The 16672-nt window shown below is 30.9% G+C and overlaps 2 protein-coding genes across 2 annotated transcripts; both read right to left on the bottom strand.

The window, feature by feature from the left end:
- Nucleotides 1–5767: 5767 nt before the first annotated feature.
- LOC111881417 (BTB/POZ and TAZ domain-containing protein 1) lies at nt 5768–7452 on the bottom strand. Its single transcript, XM_023877811.3, has 3 exons — nt 7241–7452; nt 6579–7016; nt 5768–6488 (listed from the first exon to the last, which is right to left on the bottom strand). The coding sequence occupies exons 1-3, from the start codon at nt 7364–7366 to the stop codon at nt 5979–5981; spliced, it is 1074 nt and encodes a 357-aa protein (XP_023733579.1). The 5' UTR covers nt 7367–7452; the 3' UTR covers nt 5768–5978.
- Nucleotides 7453–14604: 7152 nt separating this feature from the next.
- Nucleotides 14605–16218, bottom strand: LOC128127073 (uncharacterized). The gene is made up of 2 exons (XM_052765399.1): nt 15660–16218; nt 14605–15506 (listed from the first exon to the last, which is right to left on the bottom strand). The coding sequence occupies exons 1-2, from the start codon at nt 16216–16218 to the stop codon at nt 14605–14607; spliced, it is 1461 nt and encodes a 486-aa protein (XP_052621359.1).
- Between the last annotated feature and the right edge of the window lie 454 nt (nt 16219–16672).

Below are 16672 nucleotides of genomic sequence, written 5' to 3' on the forward strand. Positions count from 1 at the left end.
GTTCATCCCACTCCAACGTTCGTCAAGTCAATTTTGAATTCAAATAAATTAGGTTGTTCTTTTAATAATGAGTGGTTTGTCTGTGATGCATGTCAACGTGCAACGAGTCGTCAACTCCCTTACAATAGTTCTGTTCGTGTCACCTCTTCTCCACTTGAGCTTGTTCATACCGATGTTTGGGGACCGACTCAAGTGTCCAGTGGAGGTTTTAGATATTATGTTAGTTTTTTGGATGATTATAGTAGATACACTTGGATTTATCTCATCAAACACAAATCTGATGTCGAACAAGTTTTTTTTTATAATTTTCAGAACCATGTTGAACGTTTGATAAACCTTAAAATTCGTACTGTTCAATCTGATTGGGTTGGAGAGTATCATCGTCTCCACAAGTACTTTCAACAAATTGGAATTGCTCATCGTGTCTCCTGCCCTCACACGTCACAACAGAACGATGTGGTTGAGCGAAAACACCGCCACATAGTTGAAACCGGTCTAGCCCTTTTCGCTCAGTCATCTCTTCCTCTTCGTTATTGGGGCAAAGCTTTATTGACTGCCTGTTACCTTATAAATCGTATGCCTAGTCGTACCATAAACAACACTACACCAATCACATGACTTTTACAAGTCAGCCCAGATTATTCTTTTTTTCGTGTCTTTGGTTGTGCATGTCGGCCAAGCCTAAGGAAATACAATACTCACAAACTTAATTTTCGGTCAAAATTATGTGTTTTTCTCGGATATAGTTCTATGCACAAAGGCTACAAAATGCTTGGATAGAACCACGGGAAAAATATAGATCTCTCGAGATGTCATTTTTGACGAATCTCGGTTCCCTTTTGCCTCCTCGGATTCTCGTGCTAACCCATCTTGTGCATCAAAAGTCACTTCTTTTCCTCAGTCATAACTAACAATTACAAATGACCATATGCAAAATTATGACCTATCTTTTTTATTGGCTAACGAATCTGATGCATCTGCAACTAAGTCTTCTCTTGCTCTCTCTCCATCGGTACATATTCACTGTTCACCACAACATACTCCCACAACGATTCAAACTGATAAAACATCAACCATCATCGATCTAGATGAGTACACACCAGATACTCCTTCAACACCTATTGCACCATTATCTCCCATTATAGGTACACCAACTCCTACATCTGTTTCACCAACCCCTCCAACTGTCGATGCACCATCAACGAATCTAACTGATCAGAGTAACATAGTTGTCTCTACTCCTGGTGTTACCACCAAAAGTCGTGTTGGAAAAGTTTTTCCTCGACAATTCACTGATGGCACTGTCCGGTATGATCCAACAAAGTGTGCCTTCACCGCTGCAATACCACAGTCATATTGCTTGGCCCTCTCTGATCCAGCTTGGCGAACAACCATGGAGTCCGAATTTGCTGCACTTCAACAGAACAATGCATGGGTTCTCGTACCACGTCCCACTGGTGTTAATATTGTTGGATGTAAATGGAGTTTTAAGCTTAAGCAACATCCGGATGGTACCATAGACAAGTATAAAGCACACTTGGTAGCTCGTGGTTTCACTCAACAATATGGTGTTGATTATCTAGATACTTTCATTCCGATTGTCAAACCAACCACAATTCGATTTGTTTTGTCTTTAGCTGTGTCTCGGGGCTGGCATCTTCGACAAATAGATATAAACAATGCATTTCTTCATGGGTTCTTGGATGAAGAAGTCTACATGCAGCAACCACCTAGTTTTGAGGACCCTCACCATCCTACGTTTGTGTGCAAACTGCAAAAAACACTCTATGGACTCAAACAGTCCCCTTGTGCATGGTTTTCTCGCCTGAGTGCAAAACTGCATCATCTTGGGTTTTCCTCCTTCAAAGCAGACACATCTCTTTTCATGCTTTGCACAACTGGAATTTTTATCTATATGTTGGTCTATGTTGACGACATTATTATTGTCGGGTCCTCACAACTGGTTGTTGACAAATTAATCAAAGCCTTGTCCTCTTCTTTTCCTGTTAAAGACCTTGGCCACCTTAAATATTTTCTGGGAATTGAAGTACTTCACAATTAAGGGGGAATCACGTTAATGCAACATAAGTATGCCACTGATTTGTTACGACGAGTTAACATGCAGAATTGTAAAAGTATTTCAACTCCCATGTTAGTAACAGATAAGCTTGCTCGTAACCTTGGAATGTTTCTTAATGATGAAGATACCTTTAAATATAGAAGTGTGGTTGGTGGCTTACAGTATCTTACGTTAACAAGGCCTGATATTGCTTTTCCTGTCAATAAGGTGTGTCAATATCTTTCTAAACCCACTAATGTTCATTGGAAGGCAGTAAATAGAATTTTACGATATGTCAAAGGCACGATAACTACCGGGCTTAGAATTCGAAAGTCACCCTCTACGTTGTTGAGTGTGTTCACAGATGCAGATTGGGTAGGGTGTCTAGATTATCGAAGGTCCACCGGAGGTTTTGCAGTGTTTCTAGGACCCAATTTGGTATCGTGGAGTTCATGGAAGCAGCCCACAATGTCTAGGTCAGGCACAAAAGCTGAGTATAAAGCTTTAGCAAATGGTATAGCAGAAGTCACTTGGATACAGTCGTTACTTAAGGAGTTGGGTGTTCATCAAGCTCGAGCACCTGTGTTGTGGTGTGATAATTTGGGAGCTACCTATTTGACAACTAATCCAGTCTTCCATGCCCGAACAAAGCATATAGAAGTGAATTTCCATTTTGTTAGAGAAAAGGTAGCAATGGGAGCTTTGTATGTCCGCTTCATATCTTCTAATGATCGACTTGCAGATGGTCTTACTAAACCTACAAGTCGAGATATGTTGAGTAGGTTAAGATACAATCTTAACCTTGTGACAGTTAAGATTGAGGGGGAATATAAACAAGATAAGAATTAACTGTTTAGATATCAGATATGATTTAATGTATAGATATGGATGAGATCCATTATCTTAGGATCTATGGTTGTAATCATCTCTTTATATATATATATATATATATATATATATATATATATATATATATATATACACATATATACTTCTAAGATACTTCTGTTAACTATATAAGCTTATTACAGTTTCATGAAGGAATCATACCGGGTGGTGGTGTTGTGTATCTGTGATGTAAGCAAAGATGGTAATTAAAAAACCACAGGTTGTTTTAATAAAGGGTAGGGTTTAGCAAAGAAGGGGTCTCCATAAATCTCTTTCATTTTCTCATTTTCTCATTGTTTTTAGAGTGATTGTATTGCTAATCATATATTGTTCAGAGGTTATTTTACGAGATTGTTATTTTCTATAAACTAATGCATTTAGGAAGATTTTACAGTGAAATATTTTTGTTGTTGCTATATATATATATATATATATATATATATATATATATATATATATATATATATATATATATATATATATATATATATATATATATATATATATGATACATTTATATTATAACTGTGTGAACTCCTTGATTATATAATTCCAAACCTTGAGAGGAGAGTTAATATTCCCAACATAGATGTAGAAAGTACAATGTCAAGCAAGTGTTTTCTTGAGTTTTATTTTAAAGGGGAAATGGAAAGGAAAGAGGAAGGGTAACATTTTTTCCCTTAAAATCTATCATCCCAAATGTTAAATGATTGGGAAGAGAAGGAAAGGAAATGGTAACTTCCCCTTCCTTTCATTCCCTTTCCTTCCTTTTCCTTTCCCTTTTTCTTTTTTTCTTTCTTTCTCCTCAATTTTAAACTAGAGAAAGGACCTAAGTGATCTATTTGTTACCTATAATTTCTATTTTCATGGGGTCGAAGGCTTCTTTTGTGTTTTACAACCATATTCGGTTACTCTCAGTTGGTGTATACAAACAAGTTGCCTCTACATATTCAGTACGTTTGATGCAAAATAATATCTATTTCGCATTACACTTGTGTAGCTCCCTTATCTTCTTTAAGCATATTCTTAGGTTGTGCTTAACAAAGCTCTAAAAACTACATTGTATGTACATATGATAGCTAAGTATGAATATTTTGAGGTATTTAATTCTACACTTGTTATAGTTAATATTAATCAAACCAAGTGGTAATAATGTCATTTTCTAACGTCGCATATTGCCCAAGTACAACTAGCCAATAAACTAATTAATCTTAAGTTAAAAATAATAATAATAACAATAAAATAACCAATAGACGATCCCCATTCCCCACCACAATCTTTTATTTTATATAATTTTTTGTATTTGTATAAGCATTGGAAAACCTTAAACCTCTAAACTTGAAAAACAGTGATGGATTGAACTTTGAGTATATAATAAGCATATAAACCAAGTCGCATTTTAGATAAGATAGGCTTCGTTTTCAAAATATAAAATTATCTCTCAAATAAAAATAAAAATAGTAAACATTAGGTACAACTTACAAGTAACTTTTTAATACCATAAAAAAGGAGAAAAACAAATATCGTATATTTTCTTATAATTTTAAAAAACAACTAAAATTTAAGAAATTTCCTCTACACAATGGGCTTTTGCCATCGTAAAATAGGCCTCCGGGCTCCATCCATTCCTATTTAGGATAATTTTCTTGTATCAATAAGCCTCTCTTGTTTTGACATCTTCGAAAATATCGAAATGATATTTTAAAAATACTTTTCGATTTTATCATTTTTCGTAAATTATGAGAATCTACCCTAATAAATAAGAATAATTTTGTTCAATTTGGCACATGTCATTTTGTCATAATTTAGAGATATATTTATTTTCCACTTGTCAGTTATTTCATTTTTCATTTCTAATATATTATTAATTAGTTTCCATAAATTAAACCTACCATAATATTAATTTCAAATTTTAAATTTTAAATTTCAATTTCAATTTCAAATAAATGTACAGTTTAAACCTTTGTGTTTAACATTTTGTTATAATTAACATGTTTAGTATACGGGTCTGATAACTAAACAATAATTTTAATTAATTTATTTTTTGCATGTTTTTTTTCTCATAATTTTTATTTATTTCAAATTTTGAATTCAAATAAACTTCTCATTTAATCGTTTCTATTTAACATTTTGTTTTAATCAATCCGTATAATATATGGGTTTCACAACTAGTTTTATAATAAAAGAAAAACAATTTTGCAGTATAAAGAAGGAATACGAATAGCGCATTTCACAATACTTATTATTATTTTTTTTTCGCATGAACGTATTTTGTGGTTTGGAATTTCTTTTTTAGTTTTCTTTAAAAAACAACTTAGATAATTCACAATATTTTTAACAATTGCAAAATTGACGGTTATAATACATTAATTTCTTAATTTTTTTGGTTGATTTTTATAAAAATCTTAAGAGAAAAGTGACTATTAATATATATTTTTTTCTCTAAATAAAATTTGTAATTTCGAACAGCTCACAAGTTTACAATCAGTTGTTTATCCCCTATATCTTTGATATTTGCCAAACTAATAATAAGATATTAATTTGGCTAACCTAATAATACCGAAATCATTTACAACTCAATAAACATTATCTATAATTCCTCTTTTTTTATAGACCAATTACTTTTGTTAAGTCATTATCCATGTATTAAAAACCACCTACTTTTGTTGAATCGTTCGTTTTTACATAGTATTCTATGTTCAGAATCTACTTAACAAGCAATAAAAATTGAACTTTTCCCCACATAAAATATTTATTCCTTCTTCCAAGTCTTCATAAAATATATAAAGTGGAAGCAAGAAACGAATAAAGAAAACATGATACGATACTAAAATATTCCTTAAAAAGTCGAAAAAGCTCACCCTTTTTTCTCAATTACAAAGAGTACCCTTTTTAACAAAATACCATTCTAAACCCACACCAAACATGCCACATGTACAAACAACACCATCTTTACCATTTCCACTAAACTAAACAGATCAAACAAAAATAAAGAAACAAAGAATAAGACTCATTTCTCCTAAATCCGTGTTCAACATGCTACACTTACATGGTTGTTCATGGCGTCTCTCAATGATCTTGGCTGTTCTTGTTGTTCCCTCTTCCTCATGGGTAAAGATAAGGAAGATATGGCTTTAGCTGCAACTACTTTTCTCACTAGCAATTCCCATCTTGCTTCTTCCTTCTTGTTCTTCACTTGTTGCTCTTTGATTTTGAATTGTCTGCATAGGGGGACTCTGCAAGTCGAATCAGGTGATTCACAGATGGAAGAATGGAGTCTGAAGAGCTGCCACATACGTTTACACCGAACACAACCTCCATTAACTCTCTTCTTACAGATTGCGAAGTGTTTAATGGAGTGTTGGAGGCCTTCACATGTTGAGAACTTGCTGCAAGGTGCCCTGTTCTTGCTTGGTTCCTTGTCGTATGGTCCTACACTTGTGCAACCTTCGGTGCAGATATGCTGTAAACAATCCATCGCTTCACTCAGCTGGAAATACAAACTTTGTTCTTGAAGATGCTTCCTAGTCCGCTTTCTCCTCTGCACATTTAGATCCAATTCATTAGCAACTCGTAATCTTCAATTGTGATTTGGAAATTAGATGAACTTGAAACTAATTAGAATACATACCGATTCGGATTCATCGATGAACTTGAGAATTTCGAGTTCGAGATATGGATCATTGTCTTGTAGGAATCTCCAACCTTCTGATTCTTCGACGACCTTGAACCTGTTGGATATCAATTTCATACACTTGAGGTAGAGATCCGGCGCATCACAGAGCCTGGCGAGTTGCAGAGTGTCGACGACGTTCTCTATCGTTAGCCGTTCGATCAACGCTTTGGTGCACCTCGCTTTCAGTTGTGGAATTAGGTAAACATGAGAAAGGGCTAGCAGATGGATCCCGAACTTTTCCATCTCTTCTTCGCTGCACCTGTTGGAATAGATGAATCTAACAAACACCTCTACAGCCTCACACGGAACGCCGAGAATCGGAATAGTCTTCTCGGAACTCCGGTGCTTCCGCGGCCTATCGATTATGCTCTCCAATACCGGCGAAGCTGATGCCTGAATTTTCCAGAGAAAAAAGAAGAAAATGAATATCATAATACTCGAATTTGAAGAATCGGATGATAAGACATCAATTGATTCATCTTGAAATTGCATCTCCATAAATATCTCGACCGGAAAACTAAACATTTATTTGCACAGATTAAAATTCCAACGGATTCATTCCTTTAGTTTTCCAGTCAAATGATATTCTTCAATTCTAACATTAGCCGATTAATTACCAGTATTTTAGCGAGTGCCGGAATCCGACGACCACCGGAAGTTAAAATATAGACAATAGTCTCAACAGATCCGCCAGAAACATGATCGGATTCATGATGTGGAGGTGACACAGGGCTTCTACACATTTTGCCGGAAAAATTTTAAGGCGACGAAAGTGGTAATATCAATTTTGGAGAAACGGAGCCGTTCGAATCTTTGTTGCTCTCCATCTAGTCTCCCCTTTCCATATTTATAGGCGGTCTTCCAACAAGTGTGCTGCACGACCAAAACATTTCTCTTACCCACGCTTACTGACATCCGTGTCCACCACGCTCCTAAAGGTACTATAAAAATATCAACCGCTGAATTTCCAATAATACCCCTGCAGATTAGTACTGAGGTGGCAAATGGATAAACCACCTCATCAGGAAATGGAAGGGCGTGTTTGTAATAAACTGGCTTTTGGGAGAAAAGTCAGGTCTGACGTGTAACCTAGTGGGAGCAGTCCATCTACGTGGCGTGTGACTATGTTTATCTCTTTGCTTGGTGGATGACATACGACATGACACGTCTACTAAAGTAGATGTAAATTATTTTAGAGGCTGAAAATAATACGTGCAAAATAAGAAGGCCACTGCATATTGGAGTGGTAGATATTTCTGTTAGATATTTTTTTTGGTGTTCACTGTTTTTAGTTAAATCCCTATTTTACCCTTCAAAGTTATAACATCTAGGGGTCCAATCTCAAAATAAAAATCTAATAAAAGAAATTATATTTTCCGGTTATAATTTTTTAGTGTTTTCTAAGATAATTTAAGATCTGATGTTATAAATTTATAAACAGATCCAGTACCTGATTACATCAAATAAAATAAAGAATTTTTGATACATGAGTTTTATTGATTATAAGTTTATAACACAGACACTTAATTCTTACTTTTTAGAATATACTTCTGCTAGGTCTAAGTTAACTGTAAAAATGTAATTTATACGTGATTTATATTAACTTTAAGTTAGATCGATGGAAAAATGTGATAACTGCTTGTTAAGATTTACAAAAAATTAATTAATGTTACATTTATACATAATAGTTCGTTTTGTCAAACCTACTACTTATTATTATTTTGGATTAAGAAACTACTTAGTTGATGGATAGGTTCAGTCAAATCCGATTAAATAACCCATTTTGAATTTGGTTCGCAAAAATGGATAAAATTATATGAACAAAATTCGAATCTAATTTAAACCAATCAAATTACTCATTATTCAGTTGGATCGATAAGGCTTTATATTGGACCTGTATTCTAACTAAAAAATCTAATAACTTACTAAATGATTGGTCGATTTTCATTTTAGTTATTAAATTTCTAGAGTTAGAGTAGGATATGTTAGCGGATATTAGATACGTTGACATAAGAACTAATAACAATTGAGACTTGTTTATAACTTTTCACAAATTTAAAGATTGTTCTATCTGTATTTTGATCGTTTTGAAAATGTCACGAAAAATAAACAACATATTTTATTTTTGATGTCAATATAAACAATATCTTTTACTTTGAATTATTATAATACTAATTATGAAATTTTCGTGTGTTTGATGGTACCTCTTCAAAATGTTAAAATTACGAATGTGCGACTTTCTTTTATTAAAATGGATGTTAAATTTTGACCCCAAAAAAAAACATGTTATATTTATAAGAAGCTTCTGACTTGTTAGACCTCATCGGCTCATCATTACAGTCAAATTCTTTAAACTTTTTTCTATATTACGTACTATATCGTCATTTTTTGGTTTTTGATGTATGTGAACATAATACAATGAACTTTTTTGATTTTTTTTTTTTAATTTCTAAAAATATGTTATAAGTATATTGAAAAGTAATATATATTGAATCAATTTTTTCCTTCTAGAAATGAACTATTATTAGCTGAATGATACTATAAGTTTCCATATATGAAAGTGACTTGAAGGTTTTTAAACTGAAAGCAGTTTTTGTTGGTATAAAAAGTCGACTAGTTTAACATTTGCAAGGAATAAAATTCAAGGTCATGAATTCTAATCTCGTATATTTGACTTCAGAGATTAACCCATGCATTGATAATTCAATATTACAAGCAAGTTAATCAAATCATTAATATTTTGAATCTATCGTAAAACAGAAGTAAAACGAGCGAATTAGTCAGGTTGGGTGATTGGTCAAATGAATCAGGTCACAACAAATAATCTTGGATACAGTTTCCACATAGGTTACGTTAATTTTAAGTTTTAACCCATTAATTTTAAATTTATAGTTTTGAATACAGTTTTCGCATGGGTCGGATTCTGGAAATTAATTCAAACTTTCTCATAATCTCTATGTTACGAATTTCCCTTCTCACTTTATTGCGGGAGGTTTGGAACATGTGTGCCAAATATGGGACTGTTACTGATATTTTTGTTGTAAAGTAGAAGTCCAATCTTGGTAAATCATTCACTTTTGTCTGTTTCATTAAAGTCACATATATTGGGGTCTTGTTTTTGAATTTATGTACTTTATGAAAGGGAAGGAAAACTTCGCTCCCATGCTTCCATGGAAAACTTGGAACAGCCAAAAACTACAATGGGTAATGTTAAATTGGTAAGTTGAGTTGTAAATTTTTTTTTTATTTATCATTTTTGATTTTATATATATATATATATATATATATATATATATATATATATATATATATATATATATATATATATATATATATATATATATATATAATCTATGTTTCATATAGGATCACAATACTTGGATTATGAAGCGGAGCAGATTAAAATCTTAGTACATGCCTTCAACAGTAGAAGTTAAAATCTTAGGAGATATCAACCAGGCATTCCAATTTATATATATTTTATTGTGAATTAGAGATAATTTGATCATAAATTATAATTTGGTCATAAATTAGAGATAATTTGGTCATTTAAAAAACAAATAGTTTTGTTTTTAGATAACGTATCTGCTTGTTTCGAATTTTTATACTTGCTCTTATGAACCGTCTAACATCATGAATATGATTATTGTTTAAATTTGTACCTTAATTAGTAGTTCTATAAGAATCTTTAAGATTTTGCTCAGAGTTATTTATAGATTCTTGGATTTGCTGTATTTTTAAAAGAATATTTCTATTAGGAATACAATTCATCAAGATTTTGTTAGACATAATTAAATGATTTAAGCATGAATTTGATTATTAAATACGAGTACTATTTTAACAAAAATTTCAAATCTTGTAGAATTAATAGTTAGAATAACTCGAAATGAAATTATCATAGAAAAATAAAAACAACACAACGATAAAATATTTTAGATAATACCTTCTTGAATTAGGCTTGAATTACAATCAGTACATACTTCTGGAGAAAGAATTATTTGAAAATCTAAAGACTTTGAACATCTACTAGTAGAAAGAGAGACTCTTGGAGATTTTTTAGACATGAGATGAACATTTTTTAGAGAATGAATTTTTTCTTGTGTCTTCAACTAAAGGATAGTCTCTATATATAATCATCTTGGAGTCTTCAAAGTCTTGAAATCATGTAGTGATATTTTTCACTGTAAGAACCCATGGCCAGTCAATAGAAATAATTACTTGTAAGTGGTTGTCCTTGAAAGTGGTTGTCATTCATCTTTTGAAACAATTGTCGTTTGTAATCAATGACCATCTTCTTTTGATAAAGCAAGCCATTATAGAGCATCTTCTAAAGTTTTTTGTCTTCATATCATCATTGATTATAGATTTGATAATAATTTTGATAAAAATTGTTTATACATAAATACATGAATACCATCATAGTATACATGCATACGTATTTGAAAAACAAAATTTTGATAATAGAAGAAACGAAATATCCTACATTTAAAGTATTACATCAAATTTATGGATAATGATTTCTTATTCTTCATAAGGGTCATCAAAAGGGTCTTGAGCGTCTTCAAATAAATCATTCTTTATAGATTTTGGAGAATCGTCAGAAACTGATGGAGTTTGGCGAATTTCTTGAAGTAATTTTTGAAGTTCTTCAGGGGAAGAGGTAGCAGCATCTTTAATTCTTGCAATTAAATCCACATCACTTTTGGGAAGACTGTTGATAAAAGTGGCTTCAACTTCTGGTTTTTGAATATATATTTCTTGATAATGTTTAATTACTGCTTGTTCACTGGCTTGAGAAATCTTCATTTTATCCCACCATTTTGAGCGAAATTGACGATTAAGCCAAGGAGGAGAGGAATCCTTTGCTTCTTGATAATGAAAAGTCCAAGACATTATCCATGGAACTTTAAATATCATGGTGAATTGTAACATGTATTCAAATTCTGGAATTTGTTGAATAAACAATTCTTTAAATTTGAGATATCCAGCGTAAATTTCTTTTGGCAAACAATTTGGAAGAATACCCATATATTTGTACCAGTTGATAAACCATCTTGGGTATTCACAATTGAAGTTCAAATCAAAGAATCATGGTTCCAAACCATGAATGTGAAAAATTCCGAATAAAGAATGCCTTAGTCCAGGCGTCTTGATAATCATAGTAAGAAAATCTGGGATAAGCAGGATAACTTATAAGAGGTTTTTCAGAGTGAAGGTTTGGAACCCAACTTTCTGGAGACATGATTTTGATAATATGAGCTTTGCTAAAATCAATGTTTCCCTCTTTAGAATTAGAACGATGAACAAAATTAACTGAACCAGATTCTTGCAGAATAGCTTGATAATATTCTCGGGTTTTATACGAATCAACATAAAAGGTTTTCCCTTGTCCAAAGAGATGATTTGTGAGAACATGAAAACCTTGGTGTAACTTATGGATTTGAAAATCTTCAAGAATTTGAACTCTTAGGAAATTTGGATTAAGAAAATAAGGAGTTTTTGTAGAAGGGCTAGGAGTAACAGATTTTTGAGTTTGAGGAGTTATAAGTTTTGCAAAAGGGCTTATTGTGTCGGTTGAAGTAACTTTTGGAGTAACAAGCTTTGACTGAAGGATATTAGAATAAAGTTGTGAATTCTTAGAAATAGGAGTTAAAGGAGAAAAACGATTTTGATTTTGAAATGGAACTAGCTTTTGAGAGACTGGAACAAGATTTTGAGAGATTGCCTTCTTGTCATCATGTTTGGAAGAGGACGACGAACTCATTTTACCTGCAAAAATTCTCGAGAAAGAAAGTCAGGAAGCGAATTATTTTCTCCTTTTATAAATTCTATTTCGAAATCAAAGTTACCTAAGAGGGCTTGCCAACAAGCAAAAATTTGCTTGGAAATAATATTTTTTACATCTTTTTCCAAAATAGTTTTTGCAGATTGACAATCTATTCTTAATAAAAAACTTTTCATAAATAAATCATCTTCAAATTTCTTAATACATAAAACAATGCTTAAAATTTCTTTTTTGACAGTTGAATAGTTTTTCTGTGTATCATTCCATGCACCAGAATAATATCGAACCAATTGCTCTTCAGTTGAGTTAACAAATTTTTGTTTTAAAATTCCTCTGAATCCAATATCACTAGCATCGGTTTCAACTATGATTTTGGCATCGGGATGAGGTAAATTTAAACATGGCAAAGTAGGGACCTTTTGTTTTATATATTTAATTATATCTGTATGTTTTTGAGTCCATGGTTCATGATTGTCTTTTAATCGATTATAAAGTGGTTTACATATGATCCCTAAATCTTTGAAAAAATCATGGATATAATTTAAGCATCCTAAAAATATTTGAAGTTGCTTTTTATCTTTAATTTCATCAGGAAATTTAGTAGAAAATTGCAAGCTCCTTGTAATAGGTCTAATAGTGTTTTTGACAATATCATGTCCTAAAAAACGAATTTCATTTTTAAATAAATGCATTTTTGCTGCAGAGACAGCTAAACCATTTTGATAAATCAAGTCATGAAATTGATTTAAATGTTTAAAATGTTGATCAATTGATTTTGAAAAAATTAGGACATCGTCAATATAAGCAATAGCAAAACTACTTATAGGAGTTATGATATCATTCATAATATTTTGGAATTCAGAAGGAGCATTTTTTAATCCAAAAGGCATTACATTCCATTCAAAATGCCCAAAGGGAACATTAAAACCAGTTTGGTATTTATCTTCTTCATGAAGTTGTATTTGCCAAAATCCTGATTTCATATCAAACTTTGAAAATATTTTTGAATCATAAAGCTTTTTTAGCAAATTTCGTTTATTAGGAATAGGATAACGAATCCATTCTAAAACTTTGTTTAAAGGTTTATAATTGATAACTAATCTTGGTGATCCTCTTTCTAATTCTGCGGCATTCATGACATAAAATGCTGAACAAGACCATGGTGATTTAGAAGGTCTTATGAGTTTTTTATTTATTAAATCCTGAATTTCATTTTTACAATGACTTTCTAATTCATTATTCATGTGAATGGCTCTAGATTTTGAAGGAATATCATTTTCATTAAAAAATTTTATATATGGTAGTTTTACAATATGTTGCTTTCTATTCCAAAAGGCATTAGGAATATTAGAACAAACATTTTTTTCAAATTTTAATTTTAAACCTGTTATTTTATTTTGAATATTATTATCATTTAATTGATTAGTTATTCGAACATTATTTATTTCGTTAATAAGATATTTGGCTTGTTGCGTTTTATAATTAAGGACATTAATCGTTGAATATAGAGGAGGTTCACAAAACTTAAATATAATTTCCTTTCCAAAGACATTGGTTCTTATACCATCATCATGAACCATAAAAGGATATAGTTTTGTAATGAAAGGCGTTCCTAGAATTAAAGGAGAAGAGAGATCTTTTACTAAAATTAGGTGAGTTTTATAACAGTAATCTTGGTCATTACAAATATGAACATCAGAAACTTTATAATTTACAATTAATTTTGTACATCCGGCACCAGTAAGTCTAGATGTAGTTTTTTCATAAAATTGTGTAGGAAAAATTCATTCTTGAATACAATTCATATCAGCACCACTATCAATTAAAGCAGTTAAGTTGATTTTAAAATTATCCTTGACTAAAGTAATTTGAGTGTTCCATTTTTGAGAAACTTGATTATTTATAAGTTTACCAATAGTTACATTTTCAATTTTATTTTCTTCTTCGTTATTAATTTCTATATTTTTGTTTTTAAAAGTAGAAGGTTTTTCCTTTTCTAAAATAAAAATTTTATTTTTTATTTCTTTTATTTCTTGTTTTACTATTTTTAATTCTTCTTGAAGTTCTTGCATAGAAATTGGTTTTGCTTCAGTAAATCTTTCGTATATATTTTTTAAATTAAAATTTTCATTATTAGCAGGAGTTATGTTATTAGTTTTATTAAGCATCTGTTTTTATTAACAATTCTTGGATATTTTAATCTTTTATAGAATCAAGAGAGTTTAAAAGATCTTTATCATCTTGTGAAAGAACATTAATGGAACTACTAGTAATTACATTGATTAAATTGTTACAGTGACATTTACCAATACACTCGCAAATATTAGAATCTTCAGAACTTGAAGTAGTATTTTCGAGAATATTTAAATCATTTGTTTGAAAGTCAGAAATACTTTCATCGGAATCTGAATCAGTATTTAAAATAATTTTTCTTATTTGTTCTTTCAAGTCTTCAGAGACATTTAACTCATTTATTTTTGTCTTAGCATAACAATTATTAGCTGTATGACCATTACGCCCACATTTATGACAAATAATAATATCTTTTGATTTTCTTTTAGATTTTTTATAATTTAGTCTATAAGGTTTTTTAGATTTTGAAGCGTAATCTTTGCCCTTTTTATAATTTTCTGGAAGATTATATTTCTTTTTCCTGAAATATTTTGAAGATCTTTTCTTAAATACTTTAGATTTTGAAGTAGACGGACCATTCAAGGGCTGATAACCATATTGTTGGCAAAAATTTCCCAATTCATTTTTACTGTTAATTCTATCTTTTTTGAGTTTTTCTTTAAACCTAAGATCAGCACAAACTGCTAATCCCTCTTTATTAATATAGTTTATTAAATCTCCATAAGTTAAATTTTGATAAGGGATGGTATTATTAAAATTTTCTCTTAATTTTTGTCTAACTCTTTCCGCAAAGAGTTTTGGAAGGCCAGCAATAAAACGTTCTTTCCAATAGGACTCTTTACAATCAGGTCTTGAAAAAACTTTAACAAGATAATTATCTTTATACCATCTAAAATCAGTAAGTTTTCTACAATGTAAATTCATTAAAATTTCTGAAGTTTTTTCTTGAAAAGTAGTAGGATCTCCTACAAAGTTTTTGATAATAACAAAAATTAAAGTGTTAACCATATCATCTTCAAACGTTTGTATTTGTTGATTATTTTCTTGTTTTATAATAGTTTTCTTAGCAGATAAAATATAATTTTTTTCTTCTTGTGAAATATAGAAATCCCACCAGCCTTTAAGACTGCCAGTAAAACCAGAAGTAATAATATTAACAATTTGGAGTTGAGTATTATTATGAGCTTTATAAGCATTAGCAGCCATAGTCATTTCTTGAACAATATTCATAATTTGATGTTCAGAATGGCCATCAATATTCCATTCATAAACAGAATTACCATCATATTGAGAACGATCAAATTGAAAAGTTCGTTCTTCAAGTTGAACATCTGGAAGAGAGGGTCTATTCCAATAATTTCTTATGGTTGGTTTTGGATTTTTTCCGAAAGTGCTTTGCTTTGATTGATGAATTTTATTAAGTTTTGAAAAGTCATTAGTGAGTTGATTAATGTCATCATTTGTATCAAATTGTTGAGCAAGAGTTTCAAAATTTGTTTCACTATTAATATCACTATTTTCAGATTCTTCATTCGTAAGAGTATTAATATTATTAGTGTTTGAGATATGAAGTTTTGAAAGTCTTTTTTCTAATTCGTTAATTAAATCTGTATTTCCTAGATTAAAATTACCATCGATTTGGCAAGGAACAAAACTTAAATTACTAGTGCTTGTCATATCATGCTTGTTAACGTTTTTATCTTTGAAAATTTTTTCTTCAATTTTAACTAAATGCTGGGTAATACTAGATAAGGTTTCATTTGCATAATTATTTTGGTAAATAATTTTTTGAAGACCCTTTTCAGTAGTTAATTGGTTTGGGGCTTGAACTAAAGGAGTTGCAATAAACATATCGTTAATAATAATTTCTCCTTTTGGTGGAAAATTAGCAATAATTTCTTTATTAGAAATAATATCTTTATATTTTTTCTCAAAAATAGGAGTGATAGAATCATTTTTAAATGGGTAATTTATTTTATGTTTAGGGGCATAAATTAATTCAAACCATTGAAAAAAAGGAGAATGAATTTTATTTGATAAAACATAATCTTCCCAAATGCCTAAATGGAGAAATCTTAAGTAGTATGAAAAATTTTCTTCACGCCAAACTCTTTTTTTATGGTTATAATCT

Source organism: Lactuca sativa, chromosome 1 (genome assembly GCF_002870075.4).
Source record: "Lactuca sativa cultivar Salinas chromosome 1, Lsat_Salinas_v11, whole genome shotgun sequence".
NCBI lineage: Eukaryota > Viridiplantae > Streptophyta > Magnoliopsida > Asterales > Asteraceae > Lactuca > Lactuca sativa.